We start from the raw sequence: 27,958 nt of genomic DNA on the forward strand, positions 1-27,958 counted from the left end.
AGTTAACTCGAACCTAATTAAATTTATTTTGGATTTGATTAAAAATTGCTAAGGAGCTCATTTGTCTTGTAAATGTTTTCAGTGGACTAGTTGGTAGCATTTAACTGTATTTTTTTTTGTTTCAGCTATAGCATGCGCAAAGAAAACTTAAAGCTGATATATAAATGTTCTTTTTGTTATTATTGTCTCTTTACGTTCTTTTTTTTTGTTTCAGCTATAGCATGGACGGAGAAAACTAAAAACTGTAAAATGCTTTGTTTGTAAGTGTTGTCTGTTTACGTTATGTTGAAGTTCATTTACTTCAGTTTGGGTTTTTTTTAGCTTTTGTTTCCCGGCTGATTTGTCTGAAATTATATCTTTTCTTCCTGAATTACTGCCAATGTAACGTTTTGGAGACAAGTGAAGTTTTGCTACCTTTGCGTTGAATGATCTTGAATGCAAAAAAGCAATTAGTTTTTTTTTAAAAAAAAAGTTGAAAAAAAATTGAGAAAACTATATCTATCAAACTTCCATTTTTTGTGAATCGGATGATGTTTATAAGCATCTGCAACGAACAATGAGAACCAATGATCACGCAACAACTATTGCGAAATTATTTAGTTTGGCCGGAAAAATTCCGGAAGTCAAAAAAAATTTAGAAAAAAGAGCACAATTTGAGAATTTCCAATTTCAAGGCGATTAATTTCTTTATTTTTCATTAAGAAATTAGGCCGACACCAGTTGAGCAGCATAGATTCACAATCAATTCTGTCGGTTAAACTCTTAGCCTCAGATTTAACAGGGAGTATTCGAGAAAAGGAAAAAGTTTCCGAAAAACAGTAAAAAAGTAAGGACGGCTCCCTTGATTGCATACTTCATCTCAGTTTTTTTCATTGCAATTTCAGAGATAACGTAATCAGTCCAAAAATTTGGTCAAAGTTATTTCCCATTGAAAGTTTGGGCAGTAGCAAAATTGAAATTAAGTATCTAGTTTTATTTTAGAATGGTTATTACCATTATTGCGTGCTAAAAAGCACGGGTTATTGAATTTTTTCCCCAATTAATGGTGTGCGGCAATTTAGCAAGCTAAATTTTAATGTTAAAATTTTAATTTTTAAGTTAACTCGAGCCTAACTAAATTTGTTTTAAATCTGATTAAAACTTGTTAAGGAGATCATTCGTCTAAACAATGTTTTCAGTGGAATAGTTGGTCGCGTTCATTTGTAGTTTTACTGTTTCAGCTATAGCATGGGCAAAAAAACTACAAAAAGGTTAAATGAAACTGTTTTTTCTGTAATGGTTGTCTGTTTACGTTAACTTGAAGTTCATTAAGTTCAGGGGTTTTATTGAGCTTGTTTTTTGGCTGATTTATCTGAAATTATATGTATCTTTTCATCCTGAGTTACTGCCGCTGCAAATTTTCAGAAACAAGTGGTACTTTGCAACGCTTGCAATCTAGTTTAAAATTGCGCTGCATGATCTTGAATAGAAATAAAAGCAAATTCGATTTTTTTACTAAATCAAATTGAAAAATTTTCTTGGAAAGTTAAAAAAGTAAATCTACAAAAATGTCATTTTTTGTGTATCGGATGATGTTTATAAGCATCAGCAACAATCATTGAGAATCAATTATCTTGTGACAACTATTGCAAATTAATTAGTTTGACAGAAAAAACTCCGGAACTTGAAAAATTTCTAAAAAAACGAGCACAAATACACATTTTTCTTTTTCAAGGGGTTTTTCTCAATTTTTTCATCAAAAAATAGGTCGACACCAATTGAGCACTTCAGATTCACAATCAAAAAATAGGCCGACTCCAGTTGAGCACTAAAGATTCACTATTTTTTCTGTTGGTTAAGCACCTAGCCTCAGGTTAGCAGTGAATATTCGAGAAAAAAAAAGTTCCAAAAAGCAGTAAAAAACGAGCGGACGATCCTTTAAAAAACGCTCCCTTGATTGCATTTTTCATCTCATGTTTTTCATAGTAGTTTTCAGGAAAATAAAATAAGTCCAAAAACCTGGTCAACGCTATCTCCCACTGAAAGTTTGAGCAGTAGTGAAATTGAAAATAAGTGTCTAGTTTTCTCTTAGAATGGTTATTACTTTCAGTGCCTGCCAACAAGCAGGAATTTTTGAATTTCTTTTTCAATTATTGTTGTAAAGCAATTTACCAAGTTAATTTTTAATATGAACGTATTAGTTTTAGGTTAGCTCGAACCTTTTTAAGTCTTGTTTTGGATTTCAATCAAAATTGTTAAGGGGCTGATTTGTATAGAAAACGTTTATGGTGGACTGGTTGGTTCCATTTATTTGTATTTTTTTTGTATCAGCTAAATGGGCGAAGAAAACTAAAAACTGTCAAATGAAAAAGTTTTTTTTTGTAGTTGTTGTCTGTTTACGTTAACTTGAAGTTCATTAAGTTCAGATTCTTTTTATTGAGCTTTTGTTTATCAGCTAGTTTGTCTGAAATATTTTTCTTTTCATCCTTGATCACAGCCGCTGTAGCGTTTGAGAGACAAGTGGAGCTTTGCAACGCTTGAGATGCAGTTTGAACTCGCGTCACATGATTTTGTATCGGATGATGTTTAAAAGCATCTGCAACAAACAGAGCATCGCTGATCTAGCGGCAACTATTATGAAATCAATTCGTTCTATCGAAAAAACTCTGGAAGTCAAAAAATTTTGAAAAAAAAACGAGAACAAACTCACAATTGTCATTTTCAAGGCGACAATTTTTTAAAAAATTTTATCAAAAAAAGAGACCGACACCAGTTGAGCAGCAAAGATTCCCAATCTATTCTGTCGGTTAAACCCTTAGCCTCAGATTTCGCAGAGTATTCGAGAAAAAGAAAAAAGTTTCTAACTTTATCAGATTTTTGGTTTCTTTACCGCAATTATAAGAGTGAGGCAATATACTAAGTTAAAAGTTACTTTAAACGTTAAAATTTTTAAATTAACTCGAGCCTTTTTAAGTTTGTTCCGGATTTGATAAAAAATTGTTATGAAGCTCATGTCTTGTAAATTTTTCAGTGGACTAGTTGGTAGCATTTATCTGTAGTTTTATTGTTTCAGCTATAGCATGCGCAAAGAAAACTTAAAGCTGATATATAAATGTTCTTTTTGTTATTATTGTCTCTTTACGTTATTTTTTTTTGTTTCAGCTATAGCATGGACGGAGAAAACTAAAAACTGTAAAATGTTTTTTTTTTGTAATAGTTGTTTGTTTACGTTATGTTGAAGTTCATTTAATTCAGTTTGGGTTTTTTTTGCTTTTGTTTCTCGGCTGATTTACCTGAAATTATATCTTTTCTTCCTGGAATACTGCCGATGTAACGTTTCGGAGACAGGTGGAGCTTTGCAACATTGTCGATACAGTTAAAATTTGCGTGAACACAATCTATTTGAGAAAACGAACTTTCCGAAAAACGGTGAGGCTGATCTTTAAATAACGCTCCATTGATTGCATCCTCTATCTCAGATTTGTTAAAGTAGTTTCCAAGAAAACGTAATTAGTCCAAAATTTTGATCAAAATTACCTCTTATTTAAACTTCGGTGAATCTCGAGAAAAAAAATATCTGCCAAGTGAAAATTTTTTTTTAGGCGTTTTAAATTAATTCACGAAATGTATACCATAAGATTTCATATTTTACCAAACAAGAATTAGCCACCAATGCGCAAGATACAAAATTTAATGCTCGGGAGCAAAGGTAAAACCAAAAAAAAAGTTGCAAAGAAGTCACACTTAATGAGCACCATTATCTGCCATTTAGATTGGGAAAACACTAGATACTGTCATATGACACTTAGCTCCGAGTGTGTAAAAATCTTATTTTTAATGACTTATCACTACTTAAGCTAGCTAAAATTTAGCATTTCAAATACTTATGTTGACTTGGCCGATATGACAAACCGGAACCAGTTTAACCGAAAAAAAATAACTTAGTTGGCGAATAAACAAACTACAGCTTAACTTTCAAATGTAGAAAAAATGTGTGAGCCTAAGAAACTACTGATAAAGCGTAAAAGATAAAATCCATTGCTATCTGGAAAACAGATTAGACTTTTGGATTATAACACGAAAATTTTCTAGCGTTGAAGATTAAATACGTAATTAATTTCGAGCTCATTGTTCTGACCCGACAGTGTGAAAGATGGAGAGCTCGATATTCGGGTTTTGTTCTACACGCACACCCAGGTACCAGGAAGATTACGAGGAATGGTTCAGGTGAGTTATCAACTTTAGGCCTGTTTAGTCGTGATTCGAACATTGAAAACTTTTCAAAAATTCGTCACATTAGTGAGACACAGCAGAGCTTTGCTCCACTTCCGATACAAAAAAAAATGGCTTGACAGCTAGGTCAAAAAAAATCGAATTAAAAAAAAGTTGAATTGAAAAATATTTAAGAGAATTTTTTCATCGTAAGTCTGGAAAGCTGGTGAATTTAAGAAAAATTAGACTGCCATTGTGAAATAAGCATTAAAACAAAGTTCACCAAGATGATACTGAGCAGATAAGACTTGGGTAGAGGACTGGTGAGCCAAAAAAAAACATTGAGCTATAAAGTTTTTCAATCCGTTTCGAATCCTCTTATTTAGTTGTTGGTTTCCTTCCCTACCTCTACGCTACAGATCCATGATACCTTGAAGCTAAAGTGATATTAGTAATATAATAGTCTAGGTTAAAATCCTTAGAACTGGCTGTTCTTAATAGCTGGATCAAAATGATTATTTTGTCGCAACAATATTTGCGACTTAGATTGGAAAAAATGACAGTTCATACTATAACACAAGCTATGGTTGTTTGTGTAAACAGATCTTCATTAGCCGAAACACTTTAAGCCGAAAAAAAAACGGTGAAAAAAGCGAAAAAATACCAAGTGAAAAATGAGTTGTAAATCACATCATTGACTTACAATCAACAACAATTCGATTGGAACCTTTTAAAAGGCAGACATGATCATAAAAGAATCTATTTACCGCTATTCTGTTCTGTTGCTATCAGCTACCTTGGCTGTGGCTAACAGCCGAGCTAATTGCTTAAACTGATTTTGTTACACTTGTTAACTAGATAAAAGTCTGTATTCCAACTTGATAAAGCTTGCTAATTGCAAGCCAAAAAATATTTTTAACTTTTAAGGACTGGGTAAGTTTACAATAGCATGTGTTAATAGTTTAATTTCAGTTTTTTTACGCTATTATTCAACTAGCACAGAAAATTCCGCCGATAGTCTTAAAAAGTTTTTCAAATTAATCGTCTTTTCTGCGTAGAAAGATGAAAGTATCCGAACGAAAAACTAGAACCTAAAAACCAGTAAATTAGAAAAATTTCTGTGAAAACTGACATTTTTTGTTTGTTTTTCTAGTCAGTTTTCACATAAATTTTTCTAAATTACTGGTTTTTAAGTTCTAGTTTTTCGTTCGGATACTTTCATCTCTCTACGCAGAAAAGACGATTAATTTGAAAAACTTTTTAAGACTATCGGCGGAACTTTCTGTGCTAGTTGAATAATATCCGGCTCTCGTTTACTTGGCAATCGATGCGTATTGATACTTCAAAAACAAAAGCTTAGCAAGTAGATTGTTTTAAGACCATGATATGAACATTGACAAAACCTTGATCATGAAAATAGCCGTTACTTACTAAAACAGAAAAAAAACAGAGCTTTATTGCAGTTATTTAATCAGTTAAAATATAGAATGAGTAAAAATTGTTGAGTTGACAAGTTTACACCTAATTCTGATCTTTGGGTTTCTCAATCTTCTCAATTATTCGCATAAACTGGTTCAAAATCCAGATTTTCTCGTTTTCAAATCAACTCAAGAGTTAGGACACCAAATATTTCCATGTGAGTCGGGCAACGTATCGTGGTTCTCATTCACAATCCATGGTTTATCGTTTGGTGAGTACTTTTGCAAGGGATAGTCAAATGGCAACAAGCTCGTGCTCATTTTCTGGTCGCTCTCTTGTGGAGTGAAGAGCACTCCAAGTTCGTATGATCTGATCATCAGTTGGGATCCGTTTTTCTCCAGCAAACCCCATGCCGCCTTCGATAAATTGGCACTCGTGAGCAGAAGCCACTTCAGGTGCTGAAGATACATAAAATGAAACACAATCACAATTTATGCCTAAATTCAATTTAAAAATGCTCAAATAAGCTGAAAATGAAGCTAACGTGCGCAGACTTAAGAGCTTTACTTTCAATTGTAGCAAATGGGGATGACACATTGCTTAAAACAATTTGATCGGCAGCGTCTTAAATTTTCAAATGACTGTTATATAGAAAGTTGCAAAAAGTTCGGACAGACAAATAATTAAAAAGAGCAATCTGCCAATTTTGAGCAATTTTTGCATGCAAATTTGAAAATTTAGGCGACACTGAGACATATTTTTTGTCTGAAAAATCAGCTTTTGCATGCAAAAATTGTCTGAAAAAAGACATTTGCTCTTTTCAATTATTTTTGTCTGTCCAAACTTTTTGCTAATAATTATACTGAAATCTCATTTTCAAAATTCTCCTGGAAACAGACTGAATTCATGTCTCAAGGTCACCAAAAAAACTCAAATTTGCATGCAAAAATGATTAAAATTTGGCCGATTGCTCTTTTTACTTACTTCCGTCTGTTCCAACTTATTGCAACTTCCTACAATAAGTTTCATTCAACTACGGAATGTACTTTTCAGTCGACGAATCATATTAAAGCTAACTAAACTATAACTGTTCATTGTGCCGTCAAAATCCCTTTCCCGGGCTGACGTCCATTCAAGAAAAATGCTTATCATACAGTTTCATATGAGGAGTCTATGGAAAAAATGATTATCATAAAATCTGATAGTATGGAAAAAATGCTTATCATACAATTTCATTGTATAAAAGAAAGTATAAAAAAATGTATAAAAGACATTCTTTTGTACAATGAAATTGTATGATAAGCATTTTTTCCATAGACTCCTCGTATGAAAACAAGCTTATTTCACACAACTTTTGTGATATAAAGTATGGCAAAAACTTCTTATTTAATTCCAGAGTGTGGCAAAAAAATGCCATAGAAAGGAAAACAAGAAAGGAAAACAAAATTTCATAGAAAGGAAAACATGCTTATTTTGCTCTGTTTATGCAATTTTTTCAGTCTATGAAACCGTATGAAACTGACAAGCATTTTCGATCAACCCGGGTTTTCATTTACTTCAGTACAAAAAAATCTTTCAAGCTAAAAACCACTGATTAAGTTGCAAGGTCACCGATAAACTCATCTATATTTCGAAAACTTGATACGTTGTCCAATTAATAAATTATTAAAACTAAAAGTGACATTAGTGGAAACTTAATCCAAATTTTCAAAATTATGTTCGCATTCTTTCTGAGCAACTTCAAGGCAAAAATTTCATTAAAAACTACCGCGCCTTAGTCGGAGCGAAAAAAAACGCCTACCTTGCTGACAAAAAGCTCCAAAAGAAATTCAAGACATTTGACTGAATACGACTAAATTTTATCGAAACTTTCTAAAGGTTGCCCTATAACCTTGCTTAGAACTATATGATTATACTCACTTGATTGTCACTAGAGATGGCAGCGTATGTTTTGATGTGAGGACATGCTCTGGACCGCCCTCTCCTCACACTCATCCACCTGTGCATGAAAGAAGTGAGCCACGGCTGCTTATTAGCCACCTGAACAGAAACTACTCAAATCTTGTTCACTCAAATTACGCAGATGTTGTTAAATTTAATCAGTAACAAAGAATATAGAAAGCGGGAGTATAAGTAATAACACAGAAAAGGCTACGAATATTGCAGCACTAAATATTAGTGGGGAAACAGTGTCGGAGCCAACTGTACTGTCTGCTCCCCTTAATAATTTATTTTGCAACAATAGCTTCGAAACTTGCCTAAAGTATCAACAACACTGATCAATGCGACGGTATGGAACCTAGTAACCACTCAATGTATTTGTTCAGCTGCTCTTTAAGAAATAGTTAATGTGATTAAAAAATTGAAACCAAAACATACCGCCGATATTGATGAACTAAGTAATGTGCTCCAGATAAAAAGCTGCAATAAAGTTGCTCCTTACCTAACGTATCTTTCAATTATCAGTGGTGCTTTCCCCGATTCTCTAAAATATGCAAAAGTTTAAGCTTTCAATCAATCTAAGAGTAAACTAGACCTGAGTAACTACCGCCCCATTTCACTTTTAAGTAGTTCCAGCAAAATTGATGATTAGGTAATGCGCTGAAGGTTGTTTAATTACCTAGAAAATTTTGGAGTCCTCTATGAACGCCAACTCGGTTTCCGGAAAAAATTGCTTTAATTGATGCTCTAGCTGAACTAGCCAAAAAGTCAGGTGTAGATGAAAATAATAAATGCAGTCTTATCAAAGATCTAAAAAAAACTCTTGATACACTTGACCACAAAATTCTGCTCAAAAATTAGATAGTAATGGGATAAGAGGCATATGCAACAATTGATTTGAAAGTTATCTATCTGAACACTATCAGTGCGTTTTCGTGAATAATTGTCAATCTGATTCGTTGTCTGTTAAACCGGGAGTCCACCAGGGATCAGTCCTCGTTCTTCTCGTTTATTAAATATACTTTAACCATATGCTAAAGATCGCATCACAATTGAATGTTTACATTTTCGCGGATGACACCAACGTTATTTGTGACAGCTCAGTTTTTAAAGTTTTCCAGGATGATTTATCAAATATGACAGTATGGCTTCAATACAAAAAACTAACCTTAAATTCTGATAAAAACAACTCTGGTAGGTTTGAAAAGAAACCGAAGTACTTCTAATTTCTTTGTTGAGCTTCAAACTGATACAATTTACCCTAAAGTTTCGGGCGAATATCTCGGTGTTAGTGTAGACCAGAAACTTACCTCAATCAGTCACAGAGAAAAAAAAACAAATCAAAACTAGGTCGAAATTGCGGCGTTATATCGAAAATGAGACACCATGTACCGAAAACTGTTTTGCTCAAAAATTTTAACTAAAATATTAAGCCAATTATTCAATATGGCTTACTTGTGTATGGAGGAACAAACTATGAACCACTAAATTCAATCTTACTGCGCCAACGTTAAATTATAAGAAAAAATTATTTCAAAAAAAATTTGAAGCTATTACCGAAGCTTTTTACGACAACAAAATTTTAACACTCCAAGAACTGTATGTATAAAATTTGCTTCAATTTTGCATTCAATCTGTAAAGAGCTAACATTCTAATATTTTCTTATTTTTTTTTCAAAAAAATCGTTTTCATAAAACACGAAAGTCAGGAGTGCCCACTTATGTGCATCCTTTTTGCTAGAATAAAAGTAAAGCATGCTCATTAACAAATAGAGGTGCCAGGCTGGTGAATATTTGAGTTACTTCGAAAACATGTCGGAAAAAGATCAATATAAACTTGCCCAATTTCGATCAACAAAAATAAACTTGCCCCACCAATTGGTTAGCTTGTGAAAGTAACATAATTTTGTTAACCTGTGAACTGTAGGGTAGACATGTTCCGCCTGCATATCCTTCTAGACTGCATCTGACATCATCCACAGAAGGAAACACCAGCTTCAACTCTGCCCTTTGACTCGATCCTCCTGTTTAACATCCAACACACTATTATTCTTAATCCGCAGCAGCACACCGCTGTAGGCGCTTTCATTTGAAAGGTCTACAGGCAGCTATCATGCGACAATCACTACAGAGACACGCGACAAGCAAAATAGTGCCAAGTAAATAAAAAATTTGCATGTTTATTTGAGTCCAATAGGCTGTAGAGCACATAAATGCTAGTTAAGGATTATTACAAACGGTACGAGTTCGAAAACCTATGCCAAAACTTTGCTGTTAGATCTGTAACATTAATTAGTAATTATAGTTTGGAACTATATCAACAAGCACGTGAGGCTGAAATTTCGCTATCTTCTTTCATAGTGTTCAGTTCTAGCACGCGCATTATCCAAAAGCAGCGAGTGTAAACAGTACCGATGCGATGACTCACTTTGAGGCGACAGGCGGGGGGAAGAGAGACTATGGAGGAATTCGGAGGTGAGCCACTTGTCCGCAGAGGCACCCAGAGACCCGATCGAGCTGAACTGGGCCACCACTGACATTGAGTCAGTCTTCTCCGTCGATATATGCCCCTTATTCTAAACAAGACCAGACAGTTGGAAAAGAGTAATGGAAACTGAAAAAAACTGACTTGATTTTTCAAGAGCCTTCAACTTTTGAATTTCAAAGAAAAAAAATAGATGGCCTTAAAGCTCTTTGAATTTATAGAACAATTTACGATAGAGACATTTTTGTCAAAACTTAACCCAATTTGAGAAAAATGGATCAATACGTAAAACATCTATTTCGCTGGGAAATCTGATTATTAATTTACATTTTCGAAATCAGAATTCGATCACGTTTTTCGTGACTTTTACACTTTTGCTGTTCGATAGTGAAGTTTGCCTTCCTTTAACAATGGAAATTCACAGATAGAAAAGAAAAAAATGTATATTTTTCCGATAGGTAGTTATATTTATTTACAGAAGAAAAAATAAATCATAAAGTTCTTATCGGAAGTGACAACTAACGAGACCATGAGAGTCTACTAACAGCTGCTCTTGAAAAGCAAATGGTATGGTAGATGCCTATAGTAGATAGCATCATGAAAAATGTTTAATGCGTACAAACAGCGCTACAACCAATGTTTTGTCCCCAGATCCCACTGGCTGTACACTGACATCAAAATTTTTTGTTTTTTTTTGAAAATTTTTCTAAGTTTTGTTGGACAAAAATATTGAGAAATATCAAAAAAAAATCACAAACATCGTCATATCTCTAAAACTAAGAGACTCTGGAACGTCATTCTTTTCCTCATAATACGCAACCCACAGTCATTAACCCTATACCATTCAAAAATTACACACCTGAGAGTTGCCAGGTCGTTGTTGCTTAGCAGGTATCCATTTTTAAAGTTATTATAAAAAATCTTCATTTTCGTTATGATCGCAATTTCTTATCCTTCTTCCAGTTAGCCCCTCGTCTTAAGCAGATTCAAAAGCCTGAATATCCGTTGAATTACTGATTGCCTTTCAAAACGTTTTTTCCTAACTGTTTCTTTCAGCAGGTTTAATTCACCCCTACGAATTTCTTGTATTGGATTTTCAAACTGAATAAATTATCCACTCTGGAGATTATTTATCAATCGTAGTACTAATTTCAGTATGAAGCTCATGCACTGTTAGCAGTTGATTTTTCACGAAACTGTCTTCTGAGTGGTCACCACGTTTTCTAAAATATATCAATTTCAATATCTTTTTCTGTAGCATAAAAATTAGCAGCACGGAGGTAAAACTAAGACAACCTTATAAAAAGAATGCCATACTGGATGTTGTTTTGATGTTACTACGATAGTAAGCTAAAAGCTGATGTCGAGTTGCATAAAAACGTAGCTTTGAAATAATGCCTGATTGTTTTGCTAATCGCATTTTTACATGGTCTACATGGGACACAAAAGATGGTTTTTAATCAACGTACACCCCCAAATACTTACAAATCGGTTCAGTTTTTATATCACAAATGTTTAATTGAAAAGTCATCGAACTGGAGGACTTTAAATTCATTTGTACTGTTTTATCCATATTTATAATCAGTTTATTGACATTAAGCCAATTATTCAGTTTAAAGATGTCCTCATTAATCAAAGATTCTGCTTTTCCCAATCCAGTTTCATTGGTGTCAACCGCAAAAAGAACAATTTCAGACAATTTACAGACATGAGGTAGGTTATTTATGAAAATAAGAAACAGTAAAGGACCTAAAAAGATCCTTATGATTCCAATGCCTTATGATTCCAATGCCTTATTGTAATAAAAGGGGATGTTCTATTGTATCAAATGCTTTTTTTTCAAATTAAAAAAGTAATTTTATTTTGCTTGTGGCATGACTGCATTTTTTCAGTAAAATCAACAAGTGCGTCAATCGTAATTTGCTTCGCTCTGATTGTCGGCAAACAGTCAGAGAAATTTTCGTGATAATTGTATTATATAGTGAACATGGTTCTTTCAAGGATTTTAATCAGACAATCAAGAGCAATATTGGTCAGTAATTGTTTTCATCAACCCTAGATCCCTTGTTGTGATAATTTTTGCTCTTTTTAATCTATCGGGGAAAACGCCTTACAGGAGGGATTTGTTAATGAGCGAAGTTAATTAAGGAACGGTAGCAGGTGCCGATTATTTAACCTAACATGTTGTTGATCTTGTCATATCCCGATGATGATTTATTATCGAGATTATGGATTATTGCCAGAAGATCGAGCTCTGTTACTGTATACAAAAAATACAGAAGGCTCAGCTTGGCTCAAATATGTTGATTGTAGACAACCCGTGTTCTTTTTAAGGTCAGTGCCAATTTCTGAAAAAAAACAACTATTGCATTTTTCAGCAACATCAAATGTTAATGAGTATTGCAGTGCTGCAGACACGATTCCAGTATTGGCGCATCGGTATAATTTATGTTTTTTTCCCGCTTAAAACATTTAGTAGTTTAAAAAAACTTTTAGACTCCTATACAAGCAGAAAATTTCTAATGATTGTATTTTCTTTTTGCCCACTTTATTTCGTTTTCCAGCTTCACTCGCAATTGTTTGAAATTATCTGGTAAAAATAGGTTGTTCGGTTGATTTTTCCATAACTGCACTCCGTATTTGTGTTTATTCGCATGGGTGCATAATATGTAGTAATTTTATTTAAACTGCGGCAAAATTGTTAAATGACGAAGAAGGGTCAGAATTATAGTAAACTGCAACTTCAATTTCTTCTAATTAGGATTGCAAATCGCTATATACATGGCAGGTGATTGTTTATCTTTAACAAATTGTAGGTCACGAAAAGATTGATTTTCCCCGTTTTTATTTAAACTAGGTTGAGTCCAATATAATAGGATCGGACAATGATCGGAAAAACTTTGGTACTCTAAAATATGAGGATCCATTTGATTTAAATTTAATGAAAAAATGAAATGATATAGACAGGTATTTAATGTTTCAGTAACTTTTGTACCACCTATTTTAAAGTCATTAGAGAAAATACAGCTCAGTTAGTTTTTGGATAGCTGATTAATGTTAAAAATATCGATATTATAATCACCACAGATCATAAATGGTAACGACGGCGAAGTGTTATCTTCCAGAAAATCATCTAAATGATCGATAAAACCGTTTTCGTTCATTATAGAAGAGTTGTACATCTCGGCAACTTTAAACTGATAGTTATCTTTTTCAATTGTCACTACAACGCATTTCTCGATGCGAGTGGGTATTGATTTCAAAAACTTAAAGTCAGAGCGTATTTGTATCATAACGACACAAACACGTTTTTCCGATAGTAAAATGCGAATTTATTATAGCTGTCAATGAGACAGCATTTACAATCATCATTTTCTGTTAACCAAGTTTCTGATAAGCATAAAATGGAAGGCGGAGACTCAAAACTGTATACTAATGCTTCCAGATCTTAAAGATGACCTTTCAGAGAGCGAACATTCATGTGTAGAAAAGAAAATTTTCGTTTCGGAGAGGGCCTCCACTTGGTAAAAAAAAACACCAGTAAAGCAACTCAAAACATCATCAAAACTATAATCAAGTAGATGACCGCCTTCATACAGCCCGGTTATTTTTTTTTGGTATAATTATCATTTCTGTTCTGGAAGAAGACACTTTCCTCTTTGGAGCAAGCCGCCGCAATTCGCTTGTCAGTTTTCATCAGTTTGAGGAAATTGAGTCTCGCCTCTGTTAAATCTTCGAATATTTCAACATCTGTTCAGTTGGCGCTTCTTTTTCAAGAGATCCACTTTTGCAACTCGACAAAAACAAACAATGATGGTTTTTTTTTCGACCCGGTGGTCGATAGGCAATTGATATATCCGGCTTGGTGATCTTTGCTCCAATCTCATTTGCAATGTTCAGTACTTTATTTGTCGTCTCTTCCAATGATTCATGGCTCCCAATTTCCGCGTTGATGGCTATTCCGATAACGAGAACATTTTCCCTTCTGTAGTAGCTTTCCAACAACTCGGCTTCAGATAGGCTTTTGAGGTTGCAGCAACTTTCTTGGGAGCATAGCTGTTTTTTTTTACTTCAGAGAGAACTTGTTTCTTCATGTCTTCTGTAGCACCATTGATCATATTTGCCATTCACTCTTTCATCTCATGTTTCAGATTATATCGTTGATCGATACTTTGATGGTTGTCTGGATGAGCTGCACTAGGTTGTTATCCTCTGAAGTTTCCTGTTCGATGGGACTCAGAACTGTACATACTCGTTTGTGGCTCGACTCAGAACTGTACATACTCGTTTCCAGCTCGACTTTGGGTGTCTGCCCTTCGTATTTTAGCGTGGAAATATTGTCTACGGCTTCGAAATGGGTTTCTGATAGGGTGTTTGAATGGGTATCAGGATTTGAGACATTGTTGGATTGAATATCAGTCATGATCATTTACAGCTTCCGAAACTATTTAATAACTTTATCTTACAATTAGGCTAACTTTACTTAAAAGAAATCACAAGTCAAACCGCAAAAAATCAATATTGAGCGTCAAAAAATTTTTAGAATTTTTCCTGAAAAAAAATCAGCAAGACCTATATAAGAGTACTCACTAGGTTCATAACTCTTAATAACGATTTTCTTTGAATCAATTCAAAAAAAACTAAAACTATGTTTAAAATAAAACTTTTAACCTGCTCTAAGAGATTTCTCAACCTCATGTGTCCCCATTTTTGAATGGAATCACCTGAAAATCTGCCTGGAACTGACCCGACCAATCGCACCTTCACAGCCGAACAATCGTGGCTTTTTACAGTTTCAATCCAGCTATTCAAAGAATTCAATTTGTATGCCCGCAAATAATCTAGCAAGTCGTGTTGAAATCTATTTCTCGATTCAGAATTGATTGTAGTTGATGAACTCGTAGTTTCTGCACTACTTGACTGGTCATCAAGCGGAGGTAAAAGTGGACTGGTCCAGACGCCCTGAGTCTTTTGAGCCCAGTCATTTGGAACCATGTTGGCGGTGTGTATTACAACGCGCAATCCCTCGCCTGCAACAGACGGGTGTCATTTCGTTTTATTCAATGAAAAGATGGACCAGCCAGTACAGCTTTTTTCTCCTTAAGTTTTCATGAATGGAAAAAAATCATTAGCTTCAATGGTAGATTATCACAAGAAGGCTGTTTCTTTTCGATTACAAAAATTGAATGAACACTAAAAAAGATAGAATTCTCTTCTGGTTCGTTTACAACTTCAACTAGCGGCCCAGCTAAAATAAAGGGTACCTGTTTGAAAATTTCAAACTGGTTGTAATGATGCAGGATGGAATAGGTAATTTCAATAAGTTAAAAACTGGGCTTCACCTAAAACCTTGGTTGTTGCTCTATTAAAACATGAGTGAAAATTTTAGTGATTTTGGAAATTTTCCCAAGCATATTTTTTGTACAAATTTTAAGGCGTAGCATCTTATGCACTGAGGCTTCCCGCATCATTTTGCTTCGATTAAACACATGATATCAGATTGAGCTGTTTTCGAGCAGCCAAAAAATTTCAAAAAACGGACAAAAAACCAAAACATTGAATTTGAAAGGCCACAAATTATTGTGAAAGAAAAATTGACTTGAACGCTTACACAGAAGAGCTTCGCACAACCCTTTCTCTTTAAAATGAAACCAAAATCTCATATTTGGCGAAGCAGTTTCCAAGACAATTAAAATACCTGCAAAAAAAGGTCGAAAACCAAAAAAATTAATTTTTCCGAGGATCACAACTTTTTCAGTAAAAAAATTGGGCATAACCGTTTATGCACTGAGCTTTTCACAAATCACTCTATCCTATGAAACCAATATCTCAGATTCGGGAGGCTTGTTTTCGAGAAAAGTTTTAAAAAAATGAAAAATAACAGCCAAGAAATTGAAAATTTTACTTTTCCGAGGGCGAATACTTTCCGTGTAAGATAATTTGCTCGTATCGGCTTATGCAGGAAAGCCTATTCCAACCAGTTCACTTATTGAAATCAATATCTCAGATTTGGTAGGCTAGTTTTCGAGAGAAGTCAAAATAATAGAAAAACAATCAAAAAGTCACAGAAATTTTTCTTGTTAGAAAAATTGGGCTGATCCGCTTAAATAGAGGAGCTTCCCATAACCCGTATTTTCGATTGAAATCGAAAACTCAGATTTGCACGGGCAGTTTTTGAGAAAAGTCAAAAAGTTTCAAAGGATTCGAAATTTTTCCGATGGTCTAACTTTTTTTGTAAAAAATTGGCCGTAAACGGGCCGCGCTCATAAAGGAGATCCTTCCACAACCCGTTCCACCCATTGAAACCAAAACCTCAGATTTATGAGGGTAGTTTTTGATAGAAGTTTCAAAAAACGGTAAAAAACTCTAAAATTTGACATTTCCGAGGGTCATAATTTTTGAGTAAAAAAAAAAGGTTTGTAACCGATTATGCAGGCAATCTTTTTACAACTCGCTCCAACCGTTGAAACCAAAACTTCAGATTCTGGAGGATAATTTTGGAGAAAAGTCAAAAAATTTCAAAAAACGGTTAAAAAATCGAATAGGCTTAAAAAATCGGTTAAAAATCGAGGGCTATAATTTCTTGTGTAAAGAAACTCAAGGCCCAGCTAAAGCTGGAGGTGCCTGATTGATAATTTTTGAATATTTTGACTGATACAGATGAAGTAGATAATTTCAAAAATTTAAAAATTGGGTTTTACCAAAAACCTTTGTTGTTGCTCTATTAAAATATGCGTGAAAAATTTTTTGATTTTGGAATTATGCCAGAAATATAATTTTTAGTACAATTTTTATGGCATAGCATCTGATGCAAGGAGGCTTCACACAATCTGTTGCCTCGATTAAATCCTTGATATCAGATTGAATTATTTTCGAGACAAGCAAAAAGCGGTCAAAAAACGAAGAAGTTGACTATTCCAAGAGTCATAACTTTTGTGTGAAAAATTTGGGCATAACCGTTTATGGAGGTGATCTTCCCACAACTCCTTCTCCCATTGAATCCGAAATTTCAATTATGGGAGCAGGTGCGGATCTAGGATTTTCTCGAGGTGGCGGATTTTCAAACAAACTTCAAAAATTTTCTCGACCTTTTCTTTTGGGTCGACCAAATTGATTTTTCCAGCCCTCTCAAAACGATAAAAAAAAGACCCTGTTTTGGCCACCAAAATTTGTGCCGGAGGCAAAATTTTGAAAAAAAAAGGCCAGAAAAGGCATTTTTAGGCGTTTTCGAAACATTTTGACCAAAAAACGCGTTTTTTCTGCGCGCTCCCACACACTTTTTCGAAGGCTGAAAGGTAAAAGCAGCTTTGAGGATTAGACAGGCACACAGCGGAATGGGCGGAATTCTCATTGGTACCATTTTTCTGAAAATCAGTAGAATAGTTTTTGAGAAAAACTAAGTTTTAGAGAACAAAATTTTTTGAAAGAGAAAAAATTTTCCAAAGCGTTTCAAAAAAAAAAATCTACACTAAAAAATTGATTTTTTAAAAAACCTGTTTCTATAAAACAAGAATTTTCATAATACCGGTTTTTTTTATCAAACAGAAATCCTATCAACTGTTTTTTTTTGATGAAATTGCTTGAAATGAGGACTGTAATGGACTAAAATAAAAATTGTTTCATACAACATGGATTAGACTTGTTTTGAATCAGCATTAGATCGCAAATCAGTTCTGAAATCATGACAGAAAATGAAATGAATACCTACTGAACAGGAGTAACATCATCTTCGTGTGATGTGTGCCATAGGGCATTGGCAGAGAAGCTTGTGCCAATGAGATGTTGGGGTAATTCACACACATTTCATGCAACTGGCCTAAATCAGCAGCGCACTAATCAAACCATCACCTGCTTACTAATAGCTTCTATTAGTAAAAATACTTCTTGATATATTGGATGCTTCTGTTAAAAATACCAGATGATATTTTAAGTTGCCGATGCTTGCTTGATAAAATAACCGTCCAAGCCTTTCTAGTTTTCGAGATATCGCATTAGCTCGAGAAGTTTGATAAATTTTTTGAACACAAACTCCTTTTAATCTTAGATTGCAGTTTCGCATCGAAATACGTCTATAAAAACTTATAAAAAAGAACTATTGAAACCAAAAAAAAAAAACAGTTTGGCTGCATATGACGTAATATAATATATAGTCTTTTTTTATACACAGTAACAAAAACTAAACAACAGATGAACTGTATCTGATAGATTTCAAAAAACTTTTTGAAATCAAAATAAACGTTGTACATGCAATTGCTTTTTAAATTTAATATTTTCAAGAAATTAGGAGTTTGCAGCTTTTGGTAGTTTGGTAGTTGGCATTTTTGCGGATCTGGGTTTGTAAATGTTGTATGGACAGCTGAATAAATGATAATCGTCGTGTGGCCCTAGATTGCAAACAGAGCATATATTTGCCTATTTTTGGTCGAATCTGTAGTTTTTTTTTCTTCTCGAAAATTCGCTGCAGATATGGTAATTCCCAAAACTTACTGGGATGGCTTTTAAAGTAGTCTGTCAGTTTTTGCATGCAAGTGCTTCCCGTAATTTTTTTCGTTGCTTTCACTCTACGGATTTTGGATTTTCAATTTCTTTGATTTGCACGCTCCGGAAGATGGCTTCCTAGAAAGAACTAATCGGTAAGCATTCCATTCTCGAAGAGGGAGAAGTCCGGGTTCATTGTGTAAAAAAATCTATGTTTGTGATTTTTAGACAGTCAGTTCTAGTTGTAAGTAATTGTTTTTGTTTGATTTCAAGTTTCGACCAGATGGGTGCGGCGTAGTTTATCACACTACAGCTGAATGCATCATGTCTGGTGTTTCTCTGAGCATCCCTCTTCATTACTTTAGTTTCGTACCATTCAATTTTTTTGGGATATTGTTACTGGACTCAATTTTTGCGCAAAAAAAAAGTTAAATGTTTTTCTTCCAAACTTGAATATTTTATGGTTTGTAAAATTTTTATTCTTGCAGTTGGGATTTTTGCAAGAATTGTATCGCAGTTGGGTGCTGATAATGATGAAACTATTTCATAAGATAAATCCAGTCCCAGTTTTCAAATCATCACTTCACCGGTAAAGAAGTGGAGCAATGAACACAAGCTACATTTGAAAGTGAAAAAAAAGCTCACACATTTTTGCCAAACTCGAAAAAAAACATGTTTCTTTTGGTAAAACCATAGATAGACAGAATATACAGAAAGAGCTGGGCATTCATATATCTCACGCCTTTAAATCGAAATCTCATTTCAGGTAAGCAACAAGTAAAAAGCTAAGTTCTATTCATGTTGAAAATAATCTCAACGAAACTGAAACCAGGGAAAAAATTACAGCTAAACAAATTACAGCTAAATTCTCTCTCTCTCGCTCTAGCAAAAAAAAACCCGATCGTTGAATTTCTAACAAAATTCCGCGTCTATCCGACGTCTAGTCCTAGTTGCTTTTGCTGCTCGCATACATTCTATTGAGGATCGCACAAAGGTAGCTGACTTGAGAAGCTTGCCCTCCAAAACTCGCATACAACTTCCTTGAGCGCGTTTAAGCTTTTACATAGTCTGACTTTCTGTTGTAGGCTCAGCGAGTGTGGTTAATTTCCCTAGATTACGAGGTGAACCAGAATGAATAATTCGCGATAGGTGAAAAGCAAATGTATCAAACAAAAATGAATAAAAAACAATTTATTTAAAAATAAACTGCGGGTAAAAGATATAAATTATGGAAAAAAACATGCCTTAAAATTTCAACAAAAAATTCCAGCGAGCCATCCATACATTAAGACAATCATTCGTCCATCTAACACTCCATTTAGCAAACCATCTGGCCAGCAACCCAATTATTCAGCCATCCCTCCGTTTATCCAGCCATTCAACCAGTCATTCATTCATCGTTCTATCTAGTTAACAACCCGTCCATCTAGCCAACCATTATGCAAACATTTATACACCGATCTAGTCATTTAATTATCCAACCATAAAAAAACTTTCAACCATCCATTCAATCATCCAGACATTAATTTGTCAATACGTCCATCCATCCATCTAACCACCACGCAAACATCCTTCCACCAATCTATCTAGTGATCCAAACAAACGGCGAGCCATCTTGGCAACGATCTAGCCCTTCAATTATTCAGCCAAATATCTATATGATGATTCATCATATCACCTATCTATCAATGAACCCTTTCATTCAGCACACATTGCAATCCACCCATCAAGCCCTGTATCCATCTAGACAGCCATCCATTCAATCATTAAGCCATCGATACCTCTGGAAATTCATTCAACCGTCGCATCTAGCAAGCAATCCATTCAGTCATCACTGCATTCATCTAATCATCGACTCAACCAGACATCCATTAACCTTGCCAGCCATTTCTATATCGAGCCTCCCATCTATAAGCGCATCGAACCAGCCATTCATCCGACTGACCGTCTAGCCATCCTTAATACATCCATCAGCCATCCGACTACCACTTAGTCCAGCCATATATCAACCTAGCCATCCACCCAACATAGAGCCACCCATCACTACGTCCAGTTATTCATCCATCAATCCATATATTCGACAAAACTTCCAACCAGTCCTTCAAGCTTTTTTCTCGCAAAACGGAAAAACATTGTCGTTATACAGGAGCAGCTTTACCGGCAGTGGACCCGCTTCTTCTATTTACTTAGAGCCCACAGTCTGTAGGAGAATAACTTGCGATAGCTTGAAACTGAACGCATCAAACCAACAAAAGAATTAAGATGAAGTTACCTTACGCTGTTATTAGCTTTTCACCGTGACTAAATCATCCTATCAATTAAAACATGCTTGGTAAAAAAAACGGGTGTTGTAAACTTGTCAGGCCTAACTGCGGTGAAGGTGGAAGTTTGGGAAAAGTTGCTGAATGAGAAGGCGAACTGATAGTTTACTGTGACCCTCGGGTGGCTAAAGTTGCATGATGCAGCCAATGATTGTGTGGTGAAAAGAAGAGAGCGAGTGGGAACATTGTTTTCGGAAGTGTAGAAAGGATGCATTTGGGAAGACGAGCAGGATGACTGACCATAGTTTTTGATTTTTTCATCCGTTTGTTTTTTTAACTCTTCAAATTTTATAGCTTCATATTACCTGTTGTAACTAACAGTACTTTCACTAGACTATGATTTCCCGCCTATACATTTTCCACGATTCCAAGTGATGATGATAAAGGCGTATTTTCATCATCGGTTTTGTATCCTAGAACTCTTTTTTTTTCGAAATTTCTTTGTTTTACAGGGTCCATTTTGCGTTGAATATACAATTGTATAGCGGTTGGAAACTCAAAGTCAATTTTTCAATTGCAAAAAAACAAGGTCCGGCCGAGACTCAACCCCAGACCTTAGAAGGGCTGATCATCAAACTTATGAATAAAAAACATTCAATTAAATGGAAATCGCACCAGCAGGAAGGTAAAAAAGCACGAGAAAAGAGGGAAACAAGAAAGAAAAAAGGAGCACCCAACGAAGAATGGAAAAGAAAAAAGAAAGAGATAAATGAATCAACAATAAACTGCACAGGTCTAAATGGCTCGACAGACTATCATAGTGGCGTTTTCTCCCATGAGGCACACGTAGAGGCTTTGGAGGAGGCGCACTGGAGAAACACGCGCGTCCATGGAACAAGTACGCCTAGTGTCAGCGAGAATAGCGGCCACTTTGAGTTTTGATGGCCACGGCGGACCAACCCTCGAGCGTTTCGACTGCAAACGGCAAGAAAGTGATTCCTTGGTCCTCGCAAAATTTCGGTCCTCAGAATTTCATGTGTTGATCCCGGGGTCTCCGCCGCATGTGAGAGAACTGCAACGGGGCTGTCACGGTGACGTCAAAAGCAGCTTAGCGACAGCATTCCAAGTAGGAACAAAAATGTGGCCGGTTTTGGACCGCTCTCCACGAATTAGATTCCGTTGCTCTTTGAAGGGAGCAAGAGGGGCAGCTGTGGTAGCGTTCAAATTTAACATCCCTTCGTCTGCCGTGACCGGAGATCCGGCCACGATTCCGTCCGCAAGCAAAAACGTCGTCCCCAAGGACGTCCAGATTGCCAGAAGGACATACTGGGCACCTACGAGCAGACGCGAACAGAGGGAGGCCAATGCGGTATTTGACGGCAGCTTGGAACTCAGCTGTAAGTAGGTACAAGCCGAGACCTTTCATGGTGACAGCTGTAAGCCAAGCACCGGCGTAGGGCAGAGAGCGACTGCAGCCAAGCTTGCTCGCGGGAATCTGAGAGATACAAGAAAGCGTTATAGGTGGCCTATTCGAGTTTTTCTTGGAACGTTTCTTGTGTAAAAGAGGATAAATAGGCGCTTCCGGACTGTTCACGGAAATCATTGGAGGCACGAACGAACTCTGGGGTATCGGCGATAACGCATTCGGTGAGAAACGAGACCAAATGAGCTGACTGGCACGAAGAACCAAGGAAAGCAGTGATGTGTTGGTCGCGGTCTTGCTGAACACCAAAATCACCATCCTTGATAGTCAAGGAAGACTGAGTCCAGGCGAGATCAGGAACAGATAAGCCAGCTATGACAGAAAAGGCATCGCGGAGGAGCTCATCAAACACCTGCAGGAGAGCTGCGACAGGCTGAGAAGGCAGCAGAAGCAGAGAGATTACGTCAGCTTGGGAGCAGCGAGGCAAGTGTGAGTGATGCCAAGGGAGAGTTTTGAGTCATCCAGAGTGTCACTTTTCACGGCGTTTGGTGGCTTTCGAGCTGCGCTTGCCCATAGCTTTAATTGATAACTCAGTATCACGGATGCGAGCACCAAATCACTCGAAACATCAGATGCGGCTCTCGGGATGGGAGCAGCAATTGTCAAAACTCCACATGTACCCAAAACTCAATTGCCGTGCTTGACTTTTAGGCCGAGGCGCAAGCATGGAAGGTGATAACTTCGAAGGCCTTAGCCAACTAGTCTACATCGCCGGCACAAATACCAGCAACAAGATGCCAGCAGTTAAGGGTGAAACCAGGGACTTCCGTCCCGAGAGTTTCGACACGGATGTGCAGGGTGACCGCAAAAATGGGAGGCTCTAGCGGGTCCCCCTGTTGAACTCCTGTCTCGCTGTTGAGATTGATATCCTTTAAAAGGAGACGACTTTGACGCCCGTAAGCAAACTCAACAAAGGCAGAGAGCCCAAGAAGACGACTGCGAACTTGAAAGAGAATTTCAGAGCTGTCTAGCGTGTTGAAAGCGTTCTCAAAATCAGACGTCTTGGTGACCATGTTAAAAGCACTTTTAGACAGTGATTTTCGTAGCGTGAAGGATGGCTTCTGAGTCACCACTAGAGGCGAATTCAAGCTAGTGAAGACACAGAAAAGCACGAGCTTCGGCACTGGCGGCTTCAGCCAGACACATAGCAGTGAGCCTTCGGGGTACTTCTCCGACTGCAATAGGCCTGACATCAACTTTGGGTTTAGCATTGTCAAAGAAATTGGCATTGCCAAGTAACCGAGAGACTAGAAAACGCTTTCGAGGCTGCGAGGATGTTTGCAAAGCTGTTGATAGACTCTAGCGTCGTAGCAGCAGTCCGAGGAATAGGGCATTCAACGGCGTGAAAAAGTTCTCAGGAAAGAAGCGCAAAGGACCAGCTGCCGTTCCGCTGGAGAAACGTTTGATAGCTTTATGAACATCTCAAACTGGAAGGCAAGAGGAAATTCATCCTGACTAGGAAGGACTGGAGAGTCGCCGACAGGACGAAGACTACGAAAATTATAAGCGACTCGTCACTTTAGGACACGAGGCCTTCATAGCACAGTGCTTCAGCTGCTCTACCAAGTTGGCTAAGACCTGCTACTTGTTTGCTCTGCGGATACTTAAGTAGGAAGAGAGTTTACCGTTTTTGTTCGTTCGCTTTATAAAGTCTTTCAAAACCGTTAGACCAAATGAGTTTTTGATACATCAAGGGAGCATGAACAGGCGAGCCCAGTTTTTCAGGTTTTCAGTTGCTAAGGCGCAGTTGTTTAGGGTGTGACAAACGAACTCTGACCACTCATTACGAAGGGAAATCGGGAAGAACCAGACCGTATCAACTCTCGAAGACATGGCATCAGAAAGATCCGGTACAGCGCTTTCAAGCTAGTGAGTGGTATCAGCCGATATCGTCATACTGGCCATCGTATGAGAGAGATCGAAACTAACAGGGGTATCAGGGGAAGTAGAACTCGCTAAAGTGACAGAGGTATGGCTGGAGACAGGAAACGCGAGTGGGTAGATTGGACCGCGAGATTCCCGCCTATACGAGCCTATCCATCGGGGAGCCGGAAAATTTGATCCAGGTTAGACCAGGAGTCAAAGCTCTTATTTCAACTACAAAAATGTCAGCAACAACAACAACACCGGTGGTCAAATGCGAGATAGCAACAGACGAGCTAACACAGACATCTGCTGGGTTAACAAATCTAGACAACTGAGGTCTCAACAGAGGGAACGGGATAACTTTCAATATCACCAGCACATAAAAAAGGAGCAATTAATTGTTATGAAACGGCAGATTTGAGTTGCGTTTGAATTATTGTGACCGCAGTTCAGAACGAGATAATTTTTCACGGAATGAGCATGATGGGTGAATATCAGAAAACAACGTTTATCAAATTTTGAATGCATCTTGTTCTGTATGTGTGGATACTATCCTCCTCAGAATAGATTTATTGTGTGTTTTTTGTTTGTTTTCTCTTTTCTTCATTTGACGTGTTTGGTGCTTTTTTGAAGCTCGATATTTTTGTGTTTTAAGATGCTGATGATGAGCGATAGCTCGAAAGTACTCATAATTTAACATTGATCAACGTTGTTTTCTGACAAAACGGGATAACTGGAGAACGATATAACTGGAGAACGATATAGCTGGAGAACGGGATAACTTTCAATATCACCAGCACATAAAAAAAGGAGCAATGAATTGTTATAAAACGACAGATTTGAGTTAAGTTTGAACTATTGTGACCGCAGTTCTTGTCGTGATTATGCATACGGTTTCTCGTCGGTCAGCAGCAGTAGGTGAGAACTGAGTAACCATTCGGCACACGATGGAGCGCTAAAGCTAGAAACACAGTCGAATAGGAAGAGACAAACAATTGCGTGGCTAACGTAGGCGAGGTCTCACCCAGAGGAGATAAAGTGGGCTGATGAGAAGAGCAAAAGTCCAGATCAGGCTGCGGTTTCCACACCAGGAGACCAGAATCCAGACCAGATCATAGATGGTTAGTGTTATTTTTGTACAGTTTTGTTGGGGGTCCGTGGTAGGGTGCCAAGCGCAGGTTCTAGTGGAGAGTTCGGCTGTAGGGGTAAACTTGATGAGCTTGTCTCTAAAATCCCGTCCTGGGCCTTCTTCTTAAAAGCGAAACAGAGATATGGGAGCATGAACAGGCGAGTCCAGTTTTTCAGGTTGTTGTCTTCTTATTATACAGTTGACAAGGGGATGAAACGATTTGGTTCAACTAGGCCAAATTTAAACCTTGACACTTTTCATTAAGAAAGATCACTTCCGTTTCCCTACATAATTGGCTAGCAAAATTGCTAATGATCCAATGACGATTGCGCTTTACGTTTCTTTATACCTTCCGCCTTAATATATTGAACTTCCCTCGCCGTTAATAAAGTCGTTTTCTACTACATTAGTCAATTAATTCATCAACTTAGCTGAAGAACAGAAAAGCTGAAGATTGTATTATTGACAAAAGCGCTTCTTTCGTCAGATGTACAAGAGTCGCTACTAATAATTATTACTTACTTTTTTCCCGCGATTGGAACCCATGTATAATAAGCAATGGTTTATTAATGCAACTCTCTGGATAATGAGACAAGAGCCATTGAATATCAAACATGTAATTAAAGTGAGCAGATGATTGCAAGCAAGAATGCAGCCTTAAGAGCTCAGCTAGCGTTACCGAATCTTTATTATCGGTTTTCTCAGGCAATCTTTCAACACGTGTCAGTTTAAAATGGAAGTTCAAACTAAGCGAATCGTAGTCTTCCAATTTTATGTTTTTAGCGGTTTGTGATGAATTTTCATTACACAGGCTTCTTTTAAATTTTTTTGTGTTCCCTGTTGGGTGTTTGAACTCTTGAAAGTGCGCGGGGTTTTGCCTATAACAGTCGGCTCCATATTTACACAATCGCTTCTCAATTTGCATTGCTTGATTAAATCTGAAAAAAAAAAAAACAATTTGATCAAAACGCGCCCTCCCGCGTAAATGTGGTCTATGTGCAAATGTTGAATATCACATTAACATTGAGGTGAAATGAGCAAATTTCATGATACCTATATTTAAAAAATCTTCTTTTACTTAAGATGTTTTCCTTTAAAAAAATGTTTTCCTTATAATGTACAAAGGTATGATAAGACCAAACCTGAGAATGCGTTAAAATTGTAAATTCAAACAAACGTTTTCGCACATTTTTGTGCATTGACAGTTGTACACCCACCTCCTATCTTGATGTGGACTTTGAAAAACAAACTCATTTGGAAATTAGTCCGTGATTATGCGTCCATATATATTAAATTTATCAACTGTAACCAACGTGTTAAATTTTTGAGAGTTTGTCTAGAAAACGACATTATTCCTAACTTTTGGAGGTTCAGGGTACCGAAAAATGGAGTGTTTTCGAACCAAGCGGTACACAGTTTTCAGACAAAACTTCTAAGAACGGAGATAAACAAGGCAAGGACAGATGAGAAAAACGTTGAAGTCAAACTAGAAAGGGCGAGAGGCGCAGTACAGAGGGGTATAGATGAGAAGTTTTGGCCTTCGGTAATTAAATATTTCAGTCTGTGGGGACAAAGACAAACAGCAACAGTCATAGATATCCATCGGAAGAAGCTAATGAAACTATCATAAAGGCAAGACCGACCTCTAGGGAAGCAAGGTGACGGTTCGGTAAGAGCTCTTGATGATGTTGAATTACCAAATTGTGTACAACAAGTGTTGGCATTAGGGCCGAAACATCCCGTCAGGGAAAAATTTAATGAGACACACTTTCTCGCCTATATTGACATTTTTCTATCGGATCTCAAAAATCGTTAAGTCCCCAGGGAGGCCCTTTGTAAGATCGAAGCTGTGGCAAAAGCCTATGCTAAAAGGGTGAAACAAACACCATCTGACAAAGGCGTTGAGAAGGCCCGAAAGTATCTGAAGAGTAATGGATTAGTTGCACTACCCTATGACAAAGGCGTGGGTTTTTGTGTAATGAGAAAGGACACCTACGAGAACAAGTTAACGGATACATTAGATTCAAATCAATTCAGCAAAAGTAAAAGAACAAGTGATGCGATTGTTTTGAAGATAGAAAGAGAAATCAATAAGGAGTTGTTGGCTATGAGGAAAAAGATGAGATAAGTGAGATCGTGTTCTTTGCACAATCTTGCTTACTTCTCCGTTGATTCAGGGATGCCTGGTATGCGATTGTCTTCGAGTTCCTTGCGGCGGTTCTTGGCGACTGGAAATCAAGCTAGCTTGGGTTGGATGATCTGAATCAAATTGTTTTGTGGTTAGCAGCGTTTTGATTTTGATCACTGTTTTCTTGAGTACAACAAGTAATGACCTTAGGGCCGAAACATCCCGTCAGGGTTAAATTTAATGAGACACACTTTCTCGCCTACATTGACATCTTTCTATCGATCTCAAAAATCGTTAAGTCCCCAGGGAGGCCCTTTGTAAGATCGAAGCTGTGGCAAAAGCCTATGCTAAAAGGGTGAAACAAACACCATCTGACAAAGGCGTTGAGAAGGCCCGAAAGTATCTGAAGAGTAATGGATTAGTTGCACTACCGTATGACAAAGGCGTGGGTTTTTGTGTAATGAGAAAGGACACCTACGAAAACAAGTTAACGGATACATTAGATTCAAATCAATTCAGCAAAAGTAAAAGAACAAGTGATGCGATTGTTTTGAAGATAGAAAGAGAAATCAATAAG

At 36.8% G+C, this 27,958-nt stretch overlaps 1 protein-coding gene across 2 annotated transcripts; it reads right to left on the minus strand.

Annotated features, from left to right (window-relative positions):
• Positions 1–5,627: 5,627 nt before the first annotated feature.
• On the minus strand, positions 5,628–26,187 carry LOC134855179 (tyrosyl-DNA phosphodiesterase 1-like). Of its 2 annotated transcripts, XM_063871605.1 has the most exons (7): positions 25,776–26,187; positions 17,745–17,852; positions 14,708–15,066; positions 9,980–10,127; positions 9,466–9,575; positions 7,531–7,650; positions 5,628–6,068 (listed from the first exon to the last, which is right to left on the minus strand). In XM_063871605.1, exons 1-7 carry the CDS (start codon positions 26,176–26,178, stop codon positions 5,799–5,801), a joined length of 1,518 nt encoding a protein of 505 aa, XP_063727675.1. In that variant the 5' UTR covers positions 26,179–26,187; the 3' UTR covers positions 5,628–5,798. The 2 variants fall into 2 exon arrangements, with proteins under 2 accessions (XP_063727675.1, XP_063727676.1); XM_063871606.1 differs by lacking the exon at positions 17,745–17,852.
• Between the last annotated feature and the right edge of the window lie 1,771 nt (positions 26,188–27,958).

This window comes from Symsagittifera roscoffensis, chromosome 10 (genome assembly GCF_963678635.1).
Source record: "Symsagittifera roscoffensis chromosome 10, txSymRosc1.1, whole genome shotgun sequence".
Classification (NCBI taxonomy): domain Eukaryota; kingdom Metazoa; phylum Xenacoelomorpha; order Acoela; family Convolutidae; genus Symsagittifera; species Symsagittifera roscoffensis.

Coding starts and splice junctions, on each gene's coding strand:
- LOC134855179 (XM_063871605.1), bottom strand. CDS start 26,178: ATGCAAATTGAGAAGCGATTGTGTAAATATGGAGCCGACTGTTATAGG. Junction 10,128..14,707: donor TGAGAAATCTCTTAGAGCAG/GTTAAAAGTTTT, acceptor GGTCTTGTTTAG/AATAAGGGGCATATATCGAC. Junction 9,576..9,979: donor CCCCCGCCTGTCGCCTCAAA/GTGAGTCATCGC, acceptor GATGTTAAACAG/GAGGATCGAGTCAAAGGGCA.